The 17,686-nt window shown below is 44.7% G+C and overlaps 1 protein-coding gene across 6 annotated transcripts in view; it reads left to right on the plus strand.

Annotated features, from left to right (window-relative positions):
• OBSCN (obscurin, cytoskeletal calmodulin and titin-interacting RhoGEF) overlaps positions 1–17,686 on the plus strand; it is a 266,409-nt gene that overhangs the window by 18,291 nt on the left and 230,432 nt on the right. For all 6 annotated transcript variants that reach the window (XM_065582593.1, XM_065582594.1, XM_065582591.1 and 3 more), the window contains exons 3-4: positions 8,355–8,624; positions 15,308–15,568. In XM_065582593.1, coding sequence (XP_065438665.1) covers positions 8,355–8,624; positions 15,308–15,568 — 531 coding nt within the window. The remainder of the gene's footprint in view (positions 1–8,354; positions 8,625–15,307; positions 15,569–17,686) is intronic.

Below are 17,686 nucleotides of genomic sequence, written 5' to 3' on the forward strand. Positions count from 1 at the left end.
CAGGGGGGCGAGTAGGAGAACGGGGAACCAACCCATCCAAGTAGTTTTGCACTTTTGCTGTCTGTATATTTAAACTGTTTAGTGTTTAGGACTTTACTTGATCCCTTAAGGCCTCATTCCTGCGACATGAGCCAAACAGGTTCTGCCGGAGCAGATCATATTGAAGGTTCTTGGCCTTATTATTTGGAGTCGGTTGGAAAATTTTAAAAAATTCAAAATTTTGACCAACAGCCCCCTCCCCCAAGAACAATTCTTATATATATACAGTGGGTTTCTCCCCATTATTCAACCATCGCTGCCCTCTATATTATGTTAAAATGTTGCACATTTATCTGTCATATAACTGGCCACGTATTTGGAATCTGTTGGGCATTTAAACAGAAGCTGTTTCATACAGCTGCCCTGTCACACAAACCTGCTAATAGACTTGACACCCACTGGTGCCCCTCTTCGAGGACTTTAGCAGCTATGTGGATTACTGTTGACCGTTCGTATCTGAGGAGGAGGAGGAAATTTTGGGTACAGAGCTAGGGGTAACAAACACTGCCCTCTAAGGGCTGAACAAAAGCCTATTGAATTCAGTGGAAAGACACCCAGTGACTTCAATGGGTTTTGGATCAGGCCCTGTATCCATTGCCGATATACCTCATACTACATTATTTTGGATTGAAGGAAAGAATGTGATCCAGTAGGTTTTTTTTTTTAAAAAAAGAAAACATTTGTAGGTTGTGTTATGATTTATTATTAGACATAATAAAGGAAATAAAATCTACAGGGTGTAAAAGGGTTAGACTAGATGACCTTATGGTTTTATGATTCCATGATGCATTCTCTGGTGGATGGGGAAAGACTTAGATGTGCTGGAAAACATCTAGAAATAGCATTATTGAAAAGGGTTTTAGAACGGTGTCAGTCTTATCCGTTCCTTCTGGAAGCTCTAGCATTAGTCCCTGTGACATGGAGAGTATGCAACTGCCAAATCCCTGATCATAGCCCCAGCGGAAAATATTAGTTATCAGTGTTCATTGTCAAGCAACGCAAATGAGTCAGAGAGCTAAAGTGGAAATGTTTATGGTTTGTTTCTTTCTTCCAGTTACTCTGTTCAGGCTTTCTGATCTATGATGGAATGAATGGAAAATGTGTGTGTGAGGGTTATAATTAAGTTTTGGATAGTGACTCCTTGTGCCACCATGAGTCCCTCCAAAAAACACATCCCCAAAAGATGAAACAAAGAAGCGAACCTTTAGTCTATTATTTATATAATCGTCTGTGTGCCATAGCCTGGCATTTGGGCAGCACATCTCCATTGAACAAGCAGGCCTTATTTTGATAAGGCAGAAGCAACAATAATGTTCTCCAAGTGTCCACCTTTCAGCCAACATGATCCTACAACATGTCTACGTACACTGATACGGGCATATTTACGGGGCCCATCAATGTTATGTCTCAGGCATGTGTACTATTGATTATTCATGTCTAGAAAGATGTCTCCATCGAGTATTTTCCTAGGTGGCAGATTTTTTTTTCCAATCTCATATTTTACAAGTATTATTTTTTCTTTCTTTGGGGGATTTATTGTTGAATTCAATGATGTCTATAAAGGATATCTTTGCTTTGGCTATTAACAGGCAAGTAAATGCTAAACAATTTAAAAGAGCAGAGAAGTAAATATTTAAAAAGTAATTTATATTGCCCCCTAATAACTACTTTGAAAAACCTTCCAGTGCAGTCGGAGTCAGTGGGGGTGGATCATGTGCAGGGCCAGCTCCAGTGTTTCTGCCGCCCCAAGCGGCCGGGGGGGGAGGGTGGGGGAGAAAGCTGCTATCGGCGGCACTTTGGTGGCAGCTCCACCGTGCCACTTCGTTCTTCTGCTGAATTGCCACCGAAGAGCCGGACGTGCCGCCCCTTTCCATTGGCCGCCCCAAGCACCTGCTTGCTGTGCTGGTGCCTGGAGCTGGCCCTGATCATGTGTTTGTAAGCAGCCCAGAATCGATAAGAACACAGCAATCATTTTTCTAAGAATTTTGTACTAAAGCTGATGAAAAATCAGAATTTTCATTCCACAGGAAATTCTGATACTGTGACATTTGTTTTATCCCCAATTGAGATGAAAAATAGAAACAATGAATTTTTTTGTGGAATGAAAAGTTCTGAAAATGTTTTAATTGGAACTTTCGAAACATGTCCTTTTGATTCAGTTGGACATTACATTGCATTCACCTGAGCTACTGCGGTGCTTCATGGAAGTTGTAGTGCAGGTGCCTTGTGCTCCCATTCTCCTGTATGGTCTGAGCCACCCAACTGGACTACATCTCTCATGATACACTGCAGTCATTGCAACTCAGACAGAAGGAAGCCCTCAGTGCATCATGGGAGACGTAGTCCAGCTGGAGACCACAGCCCATAGGGGAGAATGGAAGAATGAAGCAATCAAACTTCAGCTCCCATGAGGCACTGCAGTGGTTCAGGTGGATGAAGGTTAATGTCAAAGAGAGCCAAAACTAAAAGTTTTGATTTTGTTGAACAAACTGAACTGTTTCGATTCTGGTCAACTTGACATGAATAGTTTAGATTTTCCTAATGGGAAATGGAAAAATGTCAGCAAAATCAACATTTTCCTGTGGAAAATTTAGATGTTGCAGAAGAAACCACATGTTCCACTGGAAAAAAACAAAACAAAACAACAACTGATGGAAAATTCCAGACCAGCTCTAATTTTTTACAGAATCCAAACTCAGGAATTGATGGCTTTTCTTCACTGAAACAGTGGGAAAATTTGCCACCCTGCACTCCACCTGAATTAGTATTTGTGGGTAAGAAGTGGAACAGCCAGACACCCTGGTTGTCCTCACAAGACTAAGCATTCTCAACCATGATCATATCTAACTGATAATGATGAAAATAATTATCACAAAGAACAGGAGTCCTTGTGGCACCTTAGAGACTAACAAATTTATTTGAGCAGAAGCTTTCGTGGGCTACAGCCCACTTCATCGGATGCATGTAGTGGAAAATACAGTAGGAAGATATATATATACACACAGAGCACATGAAACAATGGGTGTTACCATACACACTATAAGGAGAGTGATCAGTTAAGGTGAGCTTTTATCAGCAGGAGAGAAAAATCACTGTTTGTAGTGGTAATGAAAATGGCCCATTTCCAGCAATGGATGGGCCATTACACAAAGTAAAACCATTTCCCAAAGCTTATTCCCCTCCTCCCCACAGTTCCTCATATTTCCTTGTCAATTGCTGTAGTGTAATCTCTTTATCATGAAAGTTGAATTACAAATGTTGAATTATGTACAGAAAAAAAAGTTTGTTTACATTTGCAGAAGATAATGCTGCTCGCTTCTTGTCCACAATGTCACCTGAAAGTGAGAACAGGTGTTCTCATGGCACCATTTTAGCCAGCGCCACAAGATATTTACATGCCAGATGGAATGGTGGCCAAAGCATGAAGGGGCATACGAATGTTTAGCATATCTAGCACATAAATACCTTGCAATGCCGGCTATAAAAGTCCCATGTGAACGCCTTTTCTCACTCTCTGGTGACATTGTAACTAAGAAGTGGGCAGCATTATCTCCCGTACATATAAGCAAACTTGTTTGTCTTAGCGATTGGCTGAATGAGAAGTAGGACTGAGTGGACTTGTAGGCTCTAAAGTTTTGCATTGTTTTGTTTTTGACTGCAGTTATGTAACAAAAAAAATCTACATTTGTAAATTGTACTTTTACGATAAAGAGATTGCGCTAGAGTACTTGTATGAGATGAGTTGAAAAATACTGTTTCTTTTTGTCATGATATATAAAATTACAGCCTGTCTCAAATTTATTAATGAAAACAGCTTCCACTCTGCTTGTTTTCCAGCTTTGTCCCTCTTATTTACCAAAGATCACATTTTGCCTGGAACTCTATATGGCACACACAGACACCTCGTGGTTGGATAACACAAATACAAGCGCACATCACATGCATGCCTGACATACATACATTAATAAATACATAAATACAAGCACATATCATTATATAAATGCCTGACCAACATGATTGCCTTCTATGATGAGATAGCTGGCTCTGTGGATATAGGGAAAGCAGTGGACATCATATATCTTGACTTTAGCAAAGCTTTTGATATGGTCTCCCACAGTATTCTTGCCAGCAAGTTAAAGAAGTATGGATTGGATGAATGGACTATAAGGTTGATAGAAAGTTGGCTAGATTGTCGAGCTCAATGGGTAGTGATCAATGGCCCCATGTCTAGTTGGCAGCCGGTATCAAGTGGAGTGCCTCAGAGGTCGGTCCTGGGGCCGGTTTTGTTCAACATCTTCATTAATGATCTGGATGATGGGATGGATTGCACCCTCATCAGGTTTGCAGATAAACTTGGGGGAGAGGTAGATGCGCTGAAGGGTGGGGATAGGGTCCAGAGTGACCTAGACAAATTGGAGGATTGGGCTAAAAGAAATCTGATGAGGTTCAATAAGGACAAGTTCAGAGTCCTGCACTTAGGATGGAAGAATCCCATGCATGCTACAGGCTGGGGACCGACTGGCTAAGCAGCAGTTCTGCAGAAAAGGACCTGGGGATTACAGTGGATGAGAAGCTGGATTTGAGTCAACAGTGTGCCCTTGTTGCCAAGAAGACTAACGTCATCTTGGGCTGCACCAGTAGGAGCATTGCCAGCAGATTGAGGGATGTGATTATTCCCCTCTATTTGGCACTGGTGAGGCCACAACTGGAGTATTACATCCAGTTTTGGGCCCTCCACTACTGAAAGGATGTGAACAAATTAGCAAGAGTCCAGTGGAGGGCAACGAAAATGATCACCGAGCTGGGGCACATGACTTATGAGGAGAGGCTGAGGGAACTGGGTTTATTTAGTCTGCAGAAGAGAAGAGTGAGGGGGGATTTGAGAGCTGCTTTCAGCTACCTGAAGGGGGGTTCCAAAGAGGATGGAGCTTGGCTGTTCTTAGTGGTAGCAGATGACAGAACAAGGAGCAATAGTCTCAAGTTGCAGTGGGGAAGGTCTAGGTTGGATATTAGGAAAAACTCTTTCACTAGGAGGGTGGTGGAGCACTGGAATGGGTTACCTAGGGAGGTGGTGGAATCTCCATCCTTCAAGGTTTTTAAGGCCCGGCTTGACAAAGCCCTGGCTGGGATGATTTAGTTGGTGTTGGTCCTGCTTTGAGCAGGGGGTTGGACTAGATGACCTCCTGTGGTCTCTTCCATCCCTAATCTTCTATGATTCTATACAACACGATGCTATTTTTGGAGGATATATATGAGCCTGATCGGCCACAAATGGAGTTGCACCTATTTTGTTTTAGATACTGTTCTGCAATTGTCAAGAAAATGGAACTGATAAAGATGTATAATTTGACTGATTGCTTCACATAAAGAAGTGAATCGAAATTGGTGTATTTTACACTTTTCTGATGCCCTCAGCGTGTAAATTGCAATCCCTTAGATTAACACCCTGCTGTACACGGGGACAACCAGGAAAATTTATCCAAATGAACTAAAGGTCTGATTGTAAAGTAGATTAGTTCAACTGCATAAAGCCCTTGTGTAGATGCTCTTATTCAGAAATAAAGTTGCCTTAATTTAATTTAGATTCTTATTCTTAATTGAATTAAGGCCACTTTCATTCTGATAAAGAGTGTCCAGATAAGGATTTAATGCAATTTAACTAATCCTCTTTAAAAGTTAATTTGGATTAATTTTTCCTGAGGCAAGTGTTTCTGTGTACACAAATTCTAATTTATACATTATCTCTGAATTTGACTCATGGAGTCTTATACTCTCTGGTTTTTGCTTTCCTGCTCTGCCCCTCAGTCCTTGCCTCTCAGCGTATCAGTTACATCAGCTCAAACTCCCAGAGGGACAGATTCAGAGGTGACAGGAAGTGGGGTGCAAGGTTCATGTCAGTTAGTGGGAGGAATATAATTTACATGCTGAACGAGTCAGAGAAGGTTTATGTTACATTAGCTTTGACTCCCTTAGATAAACGTCGACTGGCCTCTCTATGAGGCCCTTTATGGGGGATCTGTACCGTGTAAACTCATGCACACCTAGGCAGGGTGGAGGCAGAGAGTGGGACCCAGCTGGCTGGGAACAGCCCTGGGAGCAGATAGGAACCCCCGGGACCCTTCTTGGCAGCCTGGAGCTGACTGCCCTCCCGTGCTGAGTCTCAGTATCTCCCTTCCCTCCCCCTCCTATCCCTCTTGCCCTCCCCCCATTCGCAGGAAGCTTCCACACCCCCCTCCGCTCCTTGACGGTGACTGGTGGGTTACTGGCAGAGCTGCTTTTAGAAGGTGCACTGTGCAGCAGGCAGAAGGAAGTGTTGCATGCTGGGAGACAGGCTCTCACCTTCTGTCCCTGCCACAGCAGGCGGGTGTGTACTTTAGCTTTTCCTCCCCGAAGGGGATGCTGTTTTATGCCTTCTTTGCCGAGACGCAAGGCATGTGGGTAGAATAACCTCGTTTCCAAAAGTATATTCCACACGCCTCTGAAGTTTACAGCCTGGAGGCTCCCCGCCTCCAAAGCACAAATCCAGGATGGTTTAGGGCCTAATCTCTGTGGGCCTCCAGCCCCAAGAGGGTTAAATGGTCCCTTGCTGGGCTCTGATGTGCCACCCAGTAGAGAGAAAGTGCTGATGTGCATGCATTAGCCATTCTGGCCGTGTTACAAGGCCACCGAGCTCCTTACAGCGGCGGCTCCAGGCACCAGTGCTCCAAGCGCGTGCCTGGGGCGGCAAGCCGCGGGGGGCGCCCTGCCGGTCCCTGTGAGGGCAGCTGTCAGGCAGCCTTCGGCGGCATGCCTGCGGGAGGTCCGCCAATCCCGCGGCTTCGGCAGCAATTTGGCAGCGGGTACGCCGAAGCCGCGGGATTGGCGGACCTCCCGCAGGCATGCCGCCGAAGGCAGCCGGCCTGCCGTGCTTGGGGCGGCAAAAAAGCTAGAGCTGCCCCAGGCTCCTTACAATTGCTCTTATCAGAACCTGTTCCTACGGCCTTCACCCGGTGTCAATTTATCTCTCCCCAGTTGTGTGTCAGAATATTAGGAAGTGTTAGGGATGCACTTTCAAAGCATTGTCTGATGATTTAGCTACATAGCTGCTGTTAATATTCAATGGAAACGGTATGAATGAATCCCTTCGTTTTGTTTGTAAAATGTATCCCCTTAATGCCCTGTATCAGCGTCAGCACTTCTGTTCTAACCTGTTTTCTACCTAAATAGGAACAATGTGGCCCAATGGCCAAGGCAGTGATGGCGGAGTTAGGTGACTTGGGTTCTAGTCCGACTTCTGATCTTGTCAGTGAGGAAGGATGGTCCAGTGGTTAGAGCGCTATCCTATGGCTTGGGAGACCTGTGTGCAATTCCCTGTTCCACCACAGTCACATCACCTCTCTATCTCTGTTTCCCCACCTATAATATGTGGATAATAATCCTTACCCCTCCCCCCCCCTTCATAAAGTGCTCTGAGTGCCTCATACAAAAAAGCCTGCAGGAACAGTTGTTATGCCCTCCTTGAGAGGCCATGACCCCCCGGACAGACTTGTATTTATTAGGCCAAGTTTCCAAAGCACACAGAGCAAACTTTTCCAGATCTGCGTTGCCGCATAAGATCATCCCGGCCCATTGTTCTGACTATGTCATCTGCTCGGAGTCCCACCAGTGGCTGCCTCTTCCCCGCCACGCAAGCCACATGCTCACTGGCATTATCGTAAAGACCATTAATAATTTAGTCCTGCCCTACCTGTCGGATTGATTAGCGTGGAGTTGACTCCAGTGTTTGCTCCACCAGTAGTGCCAACCTGTGTCACCCATTGGTCCATGTCTCCTTCCAAGCACTTTGGTGCTTTCTTCTACACCGACCCTTGTGTGTGGAACAAACTCCCTGAAAATAATCTACAAAGCCACTACTCTGTCCCCCTTCAACTCCCTCCTGTAGGCTCACCCTCTGCTGGGATGCCTACAGAACATTGCTGGGTGATAACGGTGCAACCCATGGCAGCTCAATAGTGGACTCTGCTCACATTCCCCTATTACTGTTACCTTGTCCTATCTCCCCCAGATCCCCACTTGTTTAGTGTTTTTTATTCACCTGTTGTGTCCTGTCACTAACAGGGAATGGAAGTTCTGCAAGGCCAGGACTGTCTGTTTATTGCATGTTTGTACAGCGCCCAGGATAACAGGGCGTGATCCCTGATTAGGGCCTCTAGACACCATTACAGTGCAAATAACAACAACAATAATAATGAATGACGCATATACTTTTCTATTTACTTACTTGCATGTTAGGTGCCCCAATGATGTCATAAGTTCTTGTTTGTCTCATTTCTAAGAGCCCACAATACCGTTCAAGACAAAACTGAAGGATGTTGAAGTTCAGGAGAAAGAATCTGCCACCTTCCAGTGTGAGGTGCCCATCCCTAGCACTGAAACTGCCTGGTTCAAGGAGGAGACCAAACTCCAGCAGAGCAAGAAGTACAACATCGAAGAAGAGGGGACGTACCGCCGGCTCACCGTCCAGAACGTCACCACGGACGATGACGCCGTCTACATCTGTGAAATGAAGGAGGGGAGCAGGACCATCGCGGAACTGACTGTCCAGGGTAAGAGAGAGAATCCACTGCAGTAGGTTTCTCCTTCCCTTTTTGTGCCCTCCCTCTCCCCTGCCCCCTAAAGATTTTTGTTTGTGTGGGCTAAAGTAAATCCTGCCTGACAGCGCTGATGATTTCATCTGGAGTTGAAATGAGCGTTTGCATTTTATGCTCTGGTGGGTGGTGCACAGTGTATTGGGAACGTGATTTCAAAAGGCCTGTAGCGTTACTAGCACAGTGGAATGATCCCATTGAGGGGTGGTTAACAGGGATTGAATCTGGAAATCCCAATCTGTAAGCATGAGTCTGTACCCCTTAGGGGAAAGGATTTGGGGCCAGCTTTTTAAAGGTAGTTAGATGCTAAAGATGCAAATAGGCACCTACTGGGGTTGTCAAAAGCTCCTAAGAGCCTGTCTCCCATTGACCAAAATCTTCCCCAAATCCTTTAGCTGTAAGCAGTAGCAAACTCAGAAACGTTCTATGTGGACCAGCCACTGGGGGGACATAAAGCCATGCTGTCCTATTGCAGGTTACAAGAGCACAGCACTACTTTGAGAGTAGGGCCAAGAGTCAATCATTGGTGACTGATGGGGAAAGTAAACATTTTGGTAGGGTTGACAGAAAAAGTGAGTTCATTTTCACTCTATACTTTTTGCAAAAAAATAAAAGGCCATTTTTGAGGCAGAAAAGTGTCATTTCGCCACTAAAAGCTATGATTTTGCTAAGAGAATGTAAAAAAAAAAAAATTCTCAATGAACATGTTTTCAAGAGGTTGTGATAAAAATTCACGAAAGGCAGCACGAGGTGATGAAAACAAGGAACTTCAGCCCTAGAACAAATCTGTGACCACATCACTACTTCACAGGTGGATATTTGAGTTGCTCACATTAATGACTGTACCGATCACATTTCTCTAAGAGTGAAATTCACCTGGGCAGGGAGCAACCCAGGGTCTAGGCACTACTTAAGTCCTGCTTCAGCACTATTGTTAGGTCTTATGTGGTGTCAGTCTTGCGCTGGCTGCATGCACAGGGGTGAATTTCACTCCCATCACCTGAGCAATAGACTGGGAGCCAAGAACTCCTACGCTGTAAACCCAAGTCTGCCTCTGACTTCCTCTACAGACTTAGGCAAATAGCATTCCTGGACTCAGTTTTCCCATCTGCACTATGGGGCGGGGTTTTCAAAAGCACTAACGTTTTGATGCTAATCATACTTCCCTATAGAGCTTTAGCTCCTTACAATTACTAACAATATAGGGAGCATTGTTTAAAAAGGAAATGTATCACTAAAGTTACCATTAAATATGGGCCTCAGCTACAGAGTTCAGATATTGAGCCAGATCCAAACTTTCCTGAAGTTTACAGCTGTTCTTCATCAGGGGTTTGGTTTGCCCCATAATATGGTTTAGGCTCCAGTGGCAAAATCTGGATGTATCCAAATCCAGATGCCAATTTTCCCAAAGTTTGGGAGCTTAGGGTTGATGTGTATTGAGATCTAGGGTTTGGGCCAGTATAGGTTTCTCAAAAACACAGAGACATGTTTGCAGAAGTGTCTGTTAGTTTTAAGTTTGTGGATTCACCTACATGAAATCTAAATCCGATAGCCATGATCCTGATTCTGATGTTGATTCTACTTATGTAAATTCTACTTATGTAAATTATAATGATCTCCATTGAAACTAATGGAGATACACTCTTGTAAAAGCTAAAGAACTGAATTTGGCCCTTTTCATTTCCAGTCTGACTGTACTCTAATCAAAGGCCATGGAGGAATCCCACTGTAAAACCTGGTGGCCCCTGCCAGATCTGTATATACAAATGCAGGTTTTATACCTGCAAACAAATGGAGAGGTGCAAGCATTATGGGACATTTGACCCAAAGAGATGCAGGAGTTGATGAAGGAAATTACAACCCACTCTTGGGAATGTATTATGGATTCCTTGATTAATTGTGAAATTATAAAATTTAGAGACGAAAACTGTTATGCACACAAAGAAGTTAGATAAAAAACATACTCTTGTTGAAAGGTTTCAGAGTAGCAGCCGTGTTAGTCTGTATCCGCAAAAAGAAGAACAGGAGTACTTGTGGCACCTTAGAGACTAACAAATTTATTAGAGCATAAGCTTTCGTGGACTACAGCCCACTTCTTCGGATGCAGCCCACTTCTTCGGATGCATATGCATATGCATCCGAAGAAGTGGGCTGTAGTCCACGAAAGCTTATGCTCTAATAAATTTGTTAGTCTCTAAGGTGCCACAAGTACTCCTGTTCTTCTTGTTGAAAGGTTGCAATGTTACAATGGTTTATATCTCAGAATTCAGAATAACTCCTCAAAACAGAGAGCGACAAAGCAGGCTGCTCCCTAAAAGAGAGAGGCACAACTCACCCCACTTTACCCTAGAGTGGGTGGCTGCAGACTCACTCAGATGACCCATGTCACATGGCTTCCCTCAGAGCCCCCTCACTTGCAAGCAGGACCAGGAAATCCTCACACTTAAAAATCTCTTGTTATTTTTAACACAGATTCCAATACACCACAAAAATGATGTTGTGGAGCATCTGATACATCTTTCTGTAGTATTCATTGCTCCATGTGGGGTGGTGGTGGTGGTGGCAAACAAGACAAAGAGGATAACCCTATTAATACCGAGGAGTCCGGTGGCACCTTAAAGACTAACTGATTTATTTGAGCATAAGCTTTTGTGGGTAAAAAATCCCACTTTTTCCGATACCCCTATTAATACCCCTCCTCTCCTCTTCTGAAAAAAAAATCCATCCATGACTTGAATATCGTTACAGCTATTCCTATTTGCAGCTTTGCAAACAAAAGTAACTTGAGCTCACACTGCAGGATGTAAGCTGATCTCATATGGGAGTCAGAAACGATAATTTCCCTACATGTCACAGCAGTGCACACCCAGCTAAATGCATCCCATACTGGTCAATCCCAGAGATGGGATACTGAATACTAGCAATAGAGTACTTGTCTGATCTGCCATGGTTATGGATACAATTTTGTCAAGGTAAAATTATGCGTAATGCATACAGTCACAATAAAAATAAATAATTTCAAACTATGGTCATGGTAACTTTATGGACCCTGCTGATGAGCACAAACAGTTCATTAGCTCACTTTGGTCAGGTCCTCTTTGAAACAGGACTATCTGAAGCCTGTCTCCCAAGCAAAGAGGAAAAAATTCAGAGGGAAGGGTTGTAGACCAAAGTGGATGAACAAGGATCTCAAACAGGTTATTAGGAGAAAGCAGAAAGCCTAAAAGGAATGGAGGAAGGATGGATTAGCAAGGAATGCTACTTTTTGGAGGTCAGAAAGTGTAGGGGGAAAAGTGAGAACTGTCAAAAGCCAAGCAGAGTTGGACATGGCAAAGGAAATTAAAACCAATAGTAAAAGGTTTTTTCAACCATATAAATAAAAGGAAAACAAGGAAGGAAGAAGTGGGACTGCTAAACACTGAGGATGATGTGGAGATTAAAGACAATCTAGGTGGGGCCCAACACCTACACTAATATTTTGCCTCAGTTTTTAATAAGGGTAATGAGAAGCTTGGGACAATGGCAGGGTGGCTTTTGGAACAAGAATATGGAAGGAGGTGGAAGCCAAACTCAAACAGCTTAATGGGACCAAATTGGAGGGCCCAGATAATCTCCCTCCAAGAATAATAAAGGAACTGGCACATGAAATTGCAAGCCCAATAGTAAGAATTTTTAATGAATCCATAAATTTTGGGGGGGGGATCTACCCTGTGACTGGAGAATTGTGAACATAGTACCTATATTTAAGAAATGGGGGGGAAGGCGATCCATGAAACTATGGGCAAGTTAGTTTGACCTCAATTGTATGCAAGGTCTCAAGAACAAATTTGGAAAGAAAAAGCAGTTAAGGACATAGAGGTAAACAAGTAATTGGGATAAAATACAACATGGTTTACTAAAGATAGATCATGCTAGACTGACCTGATCTCTTTCTTTGAGAAGATAACTGATTTTTCTAAACAAAGGAAATGCAGTAGATCTAATCTACCTGGCTTTCAGTAAGGCATTTGATACAGTTCCACATGGGAAATTATTAGTTAAATTGGAGAAGATGGGGCTTTAATATGAGATTCGAAAGGTGGGAAAGGAACTGGTTAAAGGGGAGACTATAATGGGTCATGCTGGAGTTCCTCAAGGATTGGTCTTGGGATGAATTGTATTTAATATTTTCACTAATCACCTTGACACAACATAATTTTTGTTGTAAGCTGGGAAAGTATCAGTTGGAAATGGCAGAGGAGGAGGAAAACCTGGCTGTGTTGGTCGATCACTGGATGACTGAGCCGCCAATGTGATGCAGTTGTGAAAAAAGCGAATGCAATCTTGGGATAGCTCAGGCAAGGTATTTCCAGTTGAGATAGGCAAGTGTTATTACCATTATACAAGACACTGATGAGACCTTATCAGGAATACTGTGTGCAATTCTGATCTCTCATGGTTTAAGAAAGCTGAATTCAAACTGGACCAGGTGCAGAGAAGGGCTATTAGGATGGTCAAAGGAATGGAGAACCTACCTTATGAGAAGAGACTTAAGGAACTTGGCTTGGTTAGCCTAACCAAACAAAGGCCAAGGGGAGATATGATTGCTCTCTATAAATACCTCAGAGGGATAAATACCAGGGAGGGAGAGAAGTTATTTAAGTTAAGAGCCAATGCTGACACAAGAACAAATTGATATAAACAGCCATCAATCAATCTAGGCTTGAAATTAGATGAAGGTTTCTAACCATCAGAGGAGTGAAGTTCTGGAACAGCCTTCCCAGGGGAGAAGTGGGAGCAAAAAACCCAACTTGTTTCAAGATTGAGCTTGATAAGTTTATGGAGGGGATGGTATGATGAGACTGTCTACAATGGCATAAGGCCCATCCACAACTGCTGTTAGCAAATATCCCCAACGGCTGGTGATGGGACACTAGATGGGGAGGGCTCTGAGTTACTACAGAGAATTCTTTCCCAGGTGTTTGGGTGGTGGATCTTGCCCACATGATCAGGGTCTAAATGATCACCATATGTGGGGCTGGGAAGGAATTTACCCCCAGGCCAGATTGGCAGAAACCCTGTTTTTTTTCACCTTCTTCTGCTATGTGGAGCACGGGTCATTTGCTGGTTTGAACTAGAGTAAATGGTGGATTCTCTGTAACTTAATTCTTTAAATCAAGATTTAAGGACTTCACTAACTAATCCTTAGGTTATGGACCTACTACAGGAATGGGTGGGTGAGGTTCTGTGGTCAACAATGCACAGGATGTCAGACTAGATGATCATGATGGTCCCTTCTGCCCTTGTAGTCTATGAGTGGGACTGGATCAAAGCAACTAATGCACTGTTAATGCACAACAGCTGATTGAAGTGAACTAACAAACTGTTAATGTGGGGTAGCAGGATCTGTATAAATGGCAAAATTCACAGTTCCGTGATCGTGGTGACCTTTCATGGTTGAGTTGAAATAAAGGGCAATATTCACGGGTTCCATGACAGTGTGCACCAGGACATACTCATATCCTTAGCCATAGTGAACCCTACCTCCCCTGGCAATTCAGGATTGTTACCTATAGGAAATCCCCTGGTGCCATCCTGAATTAGAATCACTCCAGCCATGGGGGTTCTGGTGCTTCCTTTTAGAGATGGTTCCAGGTCTAAGATGACCTTATTCATAGGACTGTTTTCCTGATGTCCCACCCAAATTTACCTGGGATCAGTTTCATCCATAACTTTCAGTTTTTCCTTGCAAGTCATGAACATTTCGAAGTTGCAGGAAAGTAAAAGACCAGGAATAAGTGAGTTTGACCCAATGTAAATTGCTTGGTCTGCTCTGATAATATCTGAGGTTCTTAAAGTTATTTCCTGTTAGATCAGGTGAGTGGCATATGCAGGCCATCAATTATGCCAGGCATTAGACAAATTTAGTGGAGAACTGTAGAGATCTATCTGCTTTCTAAGACACAAGCTTCCTTTGTGGACTCATAGCAGTTGCAGATCATCAGATCCATCCTTTGCAAGGGCAACCTATACTATCTATTGCCCCAATAGAAGACATATCAAATATTAACCTGAGAGGGAGATTTTCACCTTTTCATAGCTTTGTAGATTTTAAGGATAGGAGACACCATTATGATCATATGATTGCTCACTCTAAATACATCAGGGAGTAAACACCGGGTTGGCGGGAGGGGGGCGGGGGGGGGGGGCGGAAGGGGAGAGCTATTTAACCTAAAGGACAATGTTGGCACAAGAACAAATGGGAATAAATTGACCATTACTACGTTTAGGCTGGAAATTAGAACCATCAGAGGACTGAGGTTTTGCAACAGCCTCACAATAGGAGGAGTGGGGGCAAACCAGCTAACTAATTTTAAGATGGAGCTTGGTAAATTTATCAGTGGGATTATAGGATGGGGTTGCCTGCAATAACAGGGGAGTGGAATTGATGACCTAGGAAATCCCTTTTGATCCCATGTTCCTGTCTAATCTGACCTCCTGCATAACATGGGCCATAGAACCTCACTCAATTATTCCTATATAACAAACCCGTAAGCTGTGATTGAGTTAGAGCTTTTGGCCCTGTTCTGATCTAGCTGATCTGGGTACCGCAGTATTCTGCGTCTGCTGTATTATGACTGTAGTCGTTTTCTTTCATACAGGGAACATCATTAAAAAACTGCCACGGAAGACTGCGGTCCCCATAAACGACACAGCCATATTCTGCGTGGAGCTGGACAATGAGTGCCAGAACATCCGCTGGCTGAAGAATATGGAAGAAATGAAGCCCAATGACCGAATCACCATCACCTCATCCGGCAAGCAACATACGCTGATTATCCGGGAGTGCAAGATGGAAGACGCTGGGGAGATCGCATTCCTGGCTGATGAGTGCAGAACATCTACCCAGTTCACTGTGTCCAGTAAGCTTTCCTTTATTCTGTATTACAGCGAGCGTCAGAATAGAAGAATGGTCATACTGGGTCAGACCAATGGTCCAATCTAGCTCAGTAGCCTCTCTGACAGTGGCCAATGTCAGATACTTCAGCGGGAGTGAACAGAACAGGGCGATGATTGAGTGATCCATCCCCGTCATCCAGTCCCAGTTTCTGGCAGTCAGAGCCTTAGGGACACCGAAAGCATGGGGTTGTGTCCCTGACTGTCTTGACTAATAGCCATTGATGGACCTGTCCTCTATCAACTTATCTAATTCTTTTTGCACCCAGTTATACTTTTGGCCTTCGGGTTTAGTGTGTGTTGTGTGAAGAAGTACTTCCGATTGTTTTTTTTAAACCTGCTCCCTGCTAATTTCATTGTGTTACCCCTGGTTCTTGTGTTTTGTGAAGGGGTAAATAACGCTTCTTTATTCACATTCTCCTTACGATTCAATAATTGTATAGACCTCTGTCATATCCCCCCTTAGTCGTCTCTTTTCCAAGATGAACAGCCCCAGTCTTTTTAATCTTTTGTCATACTCCTAATCATTATTGTTGCCCTTCTCTGTACCTTTTCCAATTCTAATAGATCTTGTTTGAGATGGGGTGACCAGAACTGGACACAATATTCAAGGTGTGGGCGTACCATGGATTTATATAGTAGAATTACAATATTTACTGTCCTATTATCTATCCCTTTCCTAGTGGTTCCTAACATTCTCTTAAGTTTTTTGACTGCTGCTGCACATTAAGCGGATGTTTTCAAAGAATTACCCACTCACAAAGATCAAGAATACACTCTCAGTATAATTATTTCCTGCTAGTCCCATGGTAAGCTAGATGCTATACAAAGACAATAGAAGGTCCCATGCCTGTTCCAAAGAGTTTATACCATAAATGTGAACTTTGTTAAATTATGATAATATCAAAATTAGAGAGAACAAAACTTCCAGGGTGAGAGTGCAGTATATGTGTGTATCTCTGCTGTAACAGTCTGCATTGAGCACAAAATGGCTGTGTGGTGGGGCGGCTGCGCCACACAGGCAGGAGAAGGGTTAAGGCCTTGGAGAGGCTGCACAGAAACCAGCCAATCAGGAAAGGGTTTATTGGGAGAGCCAGTCAGGAGAAGGCTTGCTGGAGCAGCCCATATATAAAGGGCTACTCAGCAGAGCAAGGGGCAGTCTCTTCTTGGAGGGCAAAGGGAAGGACTGTCTGCCAAGGAGCACCGGAGATACTGCAGTGCTGGGCAGGGTAGCGGAGCAATAGGGGAGCTCTTGGCTGACCATGGCCAGACTGAGGCCCTGATGTAAGGGCAGAGAAGGTGCTAGGGCTACGGAGGAAGTGGCTCAGGGAAAGTGGGCAGCGGGAATAGGAGGAGGGGCAGTAAGTGGCTGCCCGCTATAGGATCCTTGGGCCGGGACGCAGAGTAGTGGGCGGGTCTGAGTCCCCCCCCCCCACGCCAATGAGGAGAGGGGCCTAAATCCAGACTGCAGTTTGTCCCTGAAGCCAGGGGCTAGACTAGGGTTACCATATCTGAACTTTCAAAAAAGAGGACACCAGGGGGGCGGGGGAGGGGGGCTGGTAGCCCTGCCCCCTAGCCACTCCCTCCCACTTTCCACCTCCTGATAGCCCTCCCAGAGTCCCCTATCCATCTAACCCTCCCTGTCCCTGTCTGTCCCAACCCCTATCCACACCCCTGCCCCCCGCCAGCCCCCCCAGAACTCCCGACCCATCTAACCCCCCTGCTCCCTGTCCCTGACTGCCCCAACCCCTCTCCACACCCCTGCCTCCCTGCCAGCCCCCCCAGAACTCCCGACCCATCTAACCCCCCTGCTCCCTGTCCCTGACTGTCCCAACCCCTCTCCACACCCCTGCCTCCCTGACAGCCCTCCCAGAACTCCCGACCCATCCACCCCCCTCCCTGTCCCTTGTCCTCTGACTGCCCCCCTTCTCCAACTCCCCGGCCCCCTTACTGTGCCACTCGGCTTAGAGCAGGTGTCTCTGGCTCCGCGCCCCAAGGAGCAACCAGCCCCGCCCGAGCGCTGCCGAGTGGCGTGCTAAGGCTGCAGGGGATGAGGGGAGCCAGGAAAGGGCTTTGGCTGCCGA

The sequence above is a fragment of the Chrysemys picta genome, chromosome 2 (assembly GCF_011386835.1).
Source record: "Chrysemys picta bellii isolate R12L10 chromosome 2, ASM1138683v2, whole genome shotgun sequence".
NCBI classification, from domain to species: domain Eukaryota; kingdom Metazoa; phylum Chordata; order Testudines; family Emydidae; genus Chrysemys; species Chrysemys picta.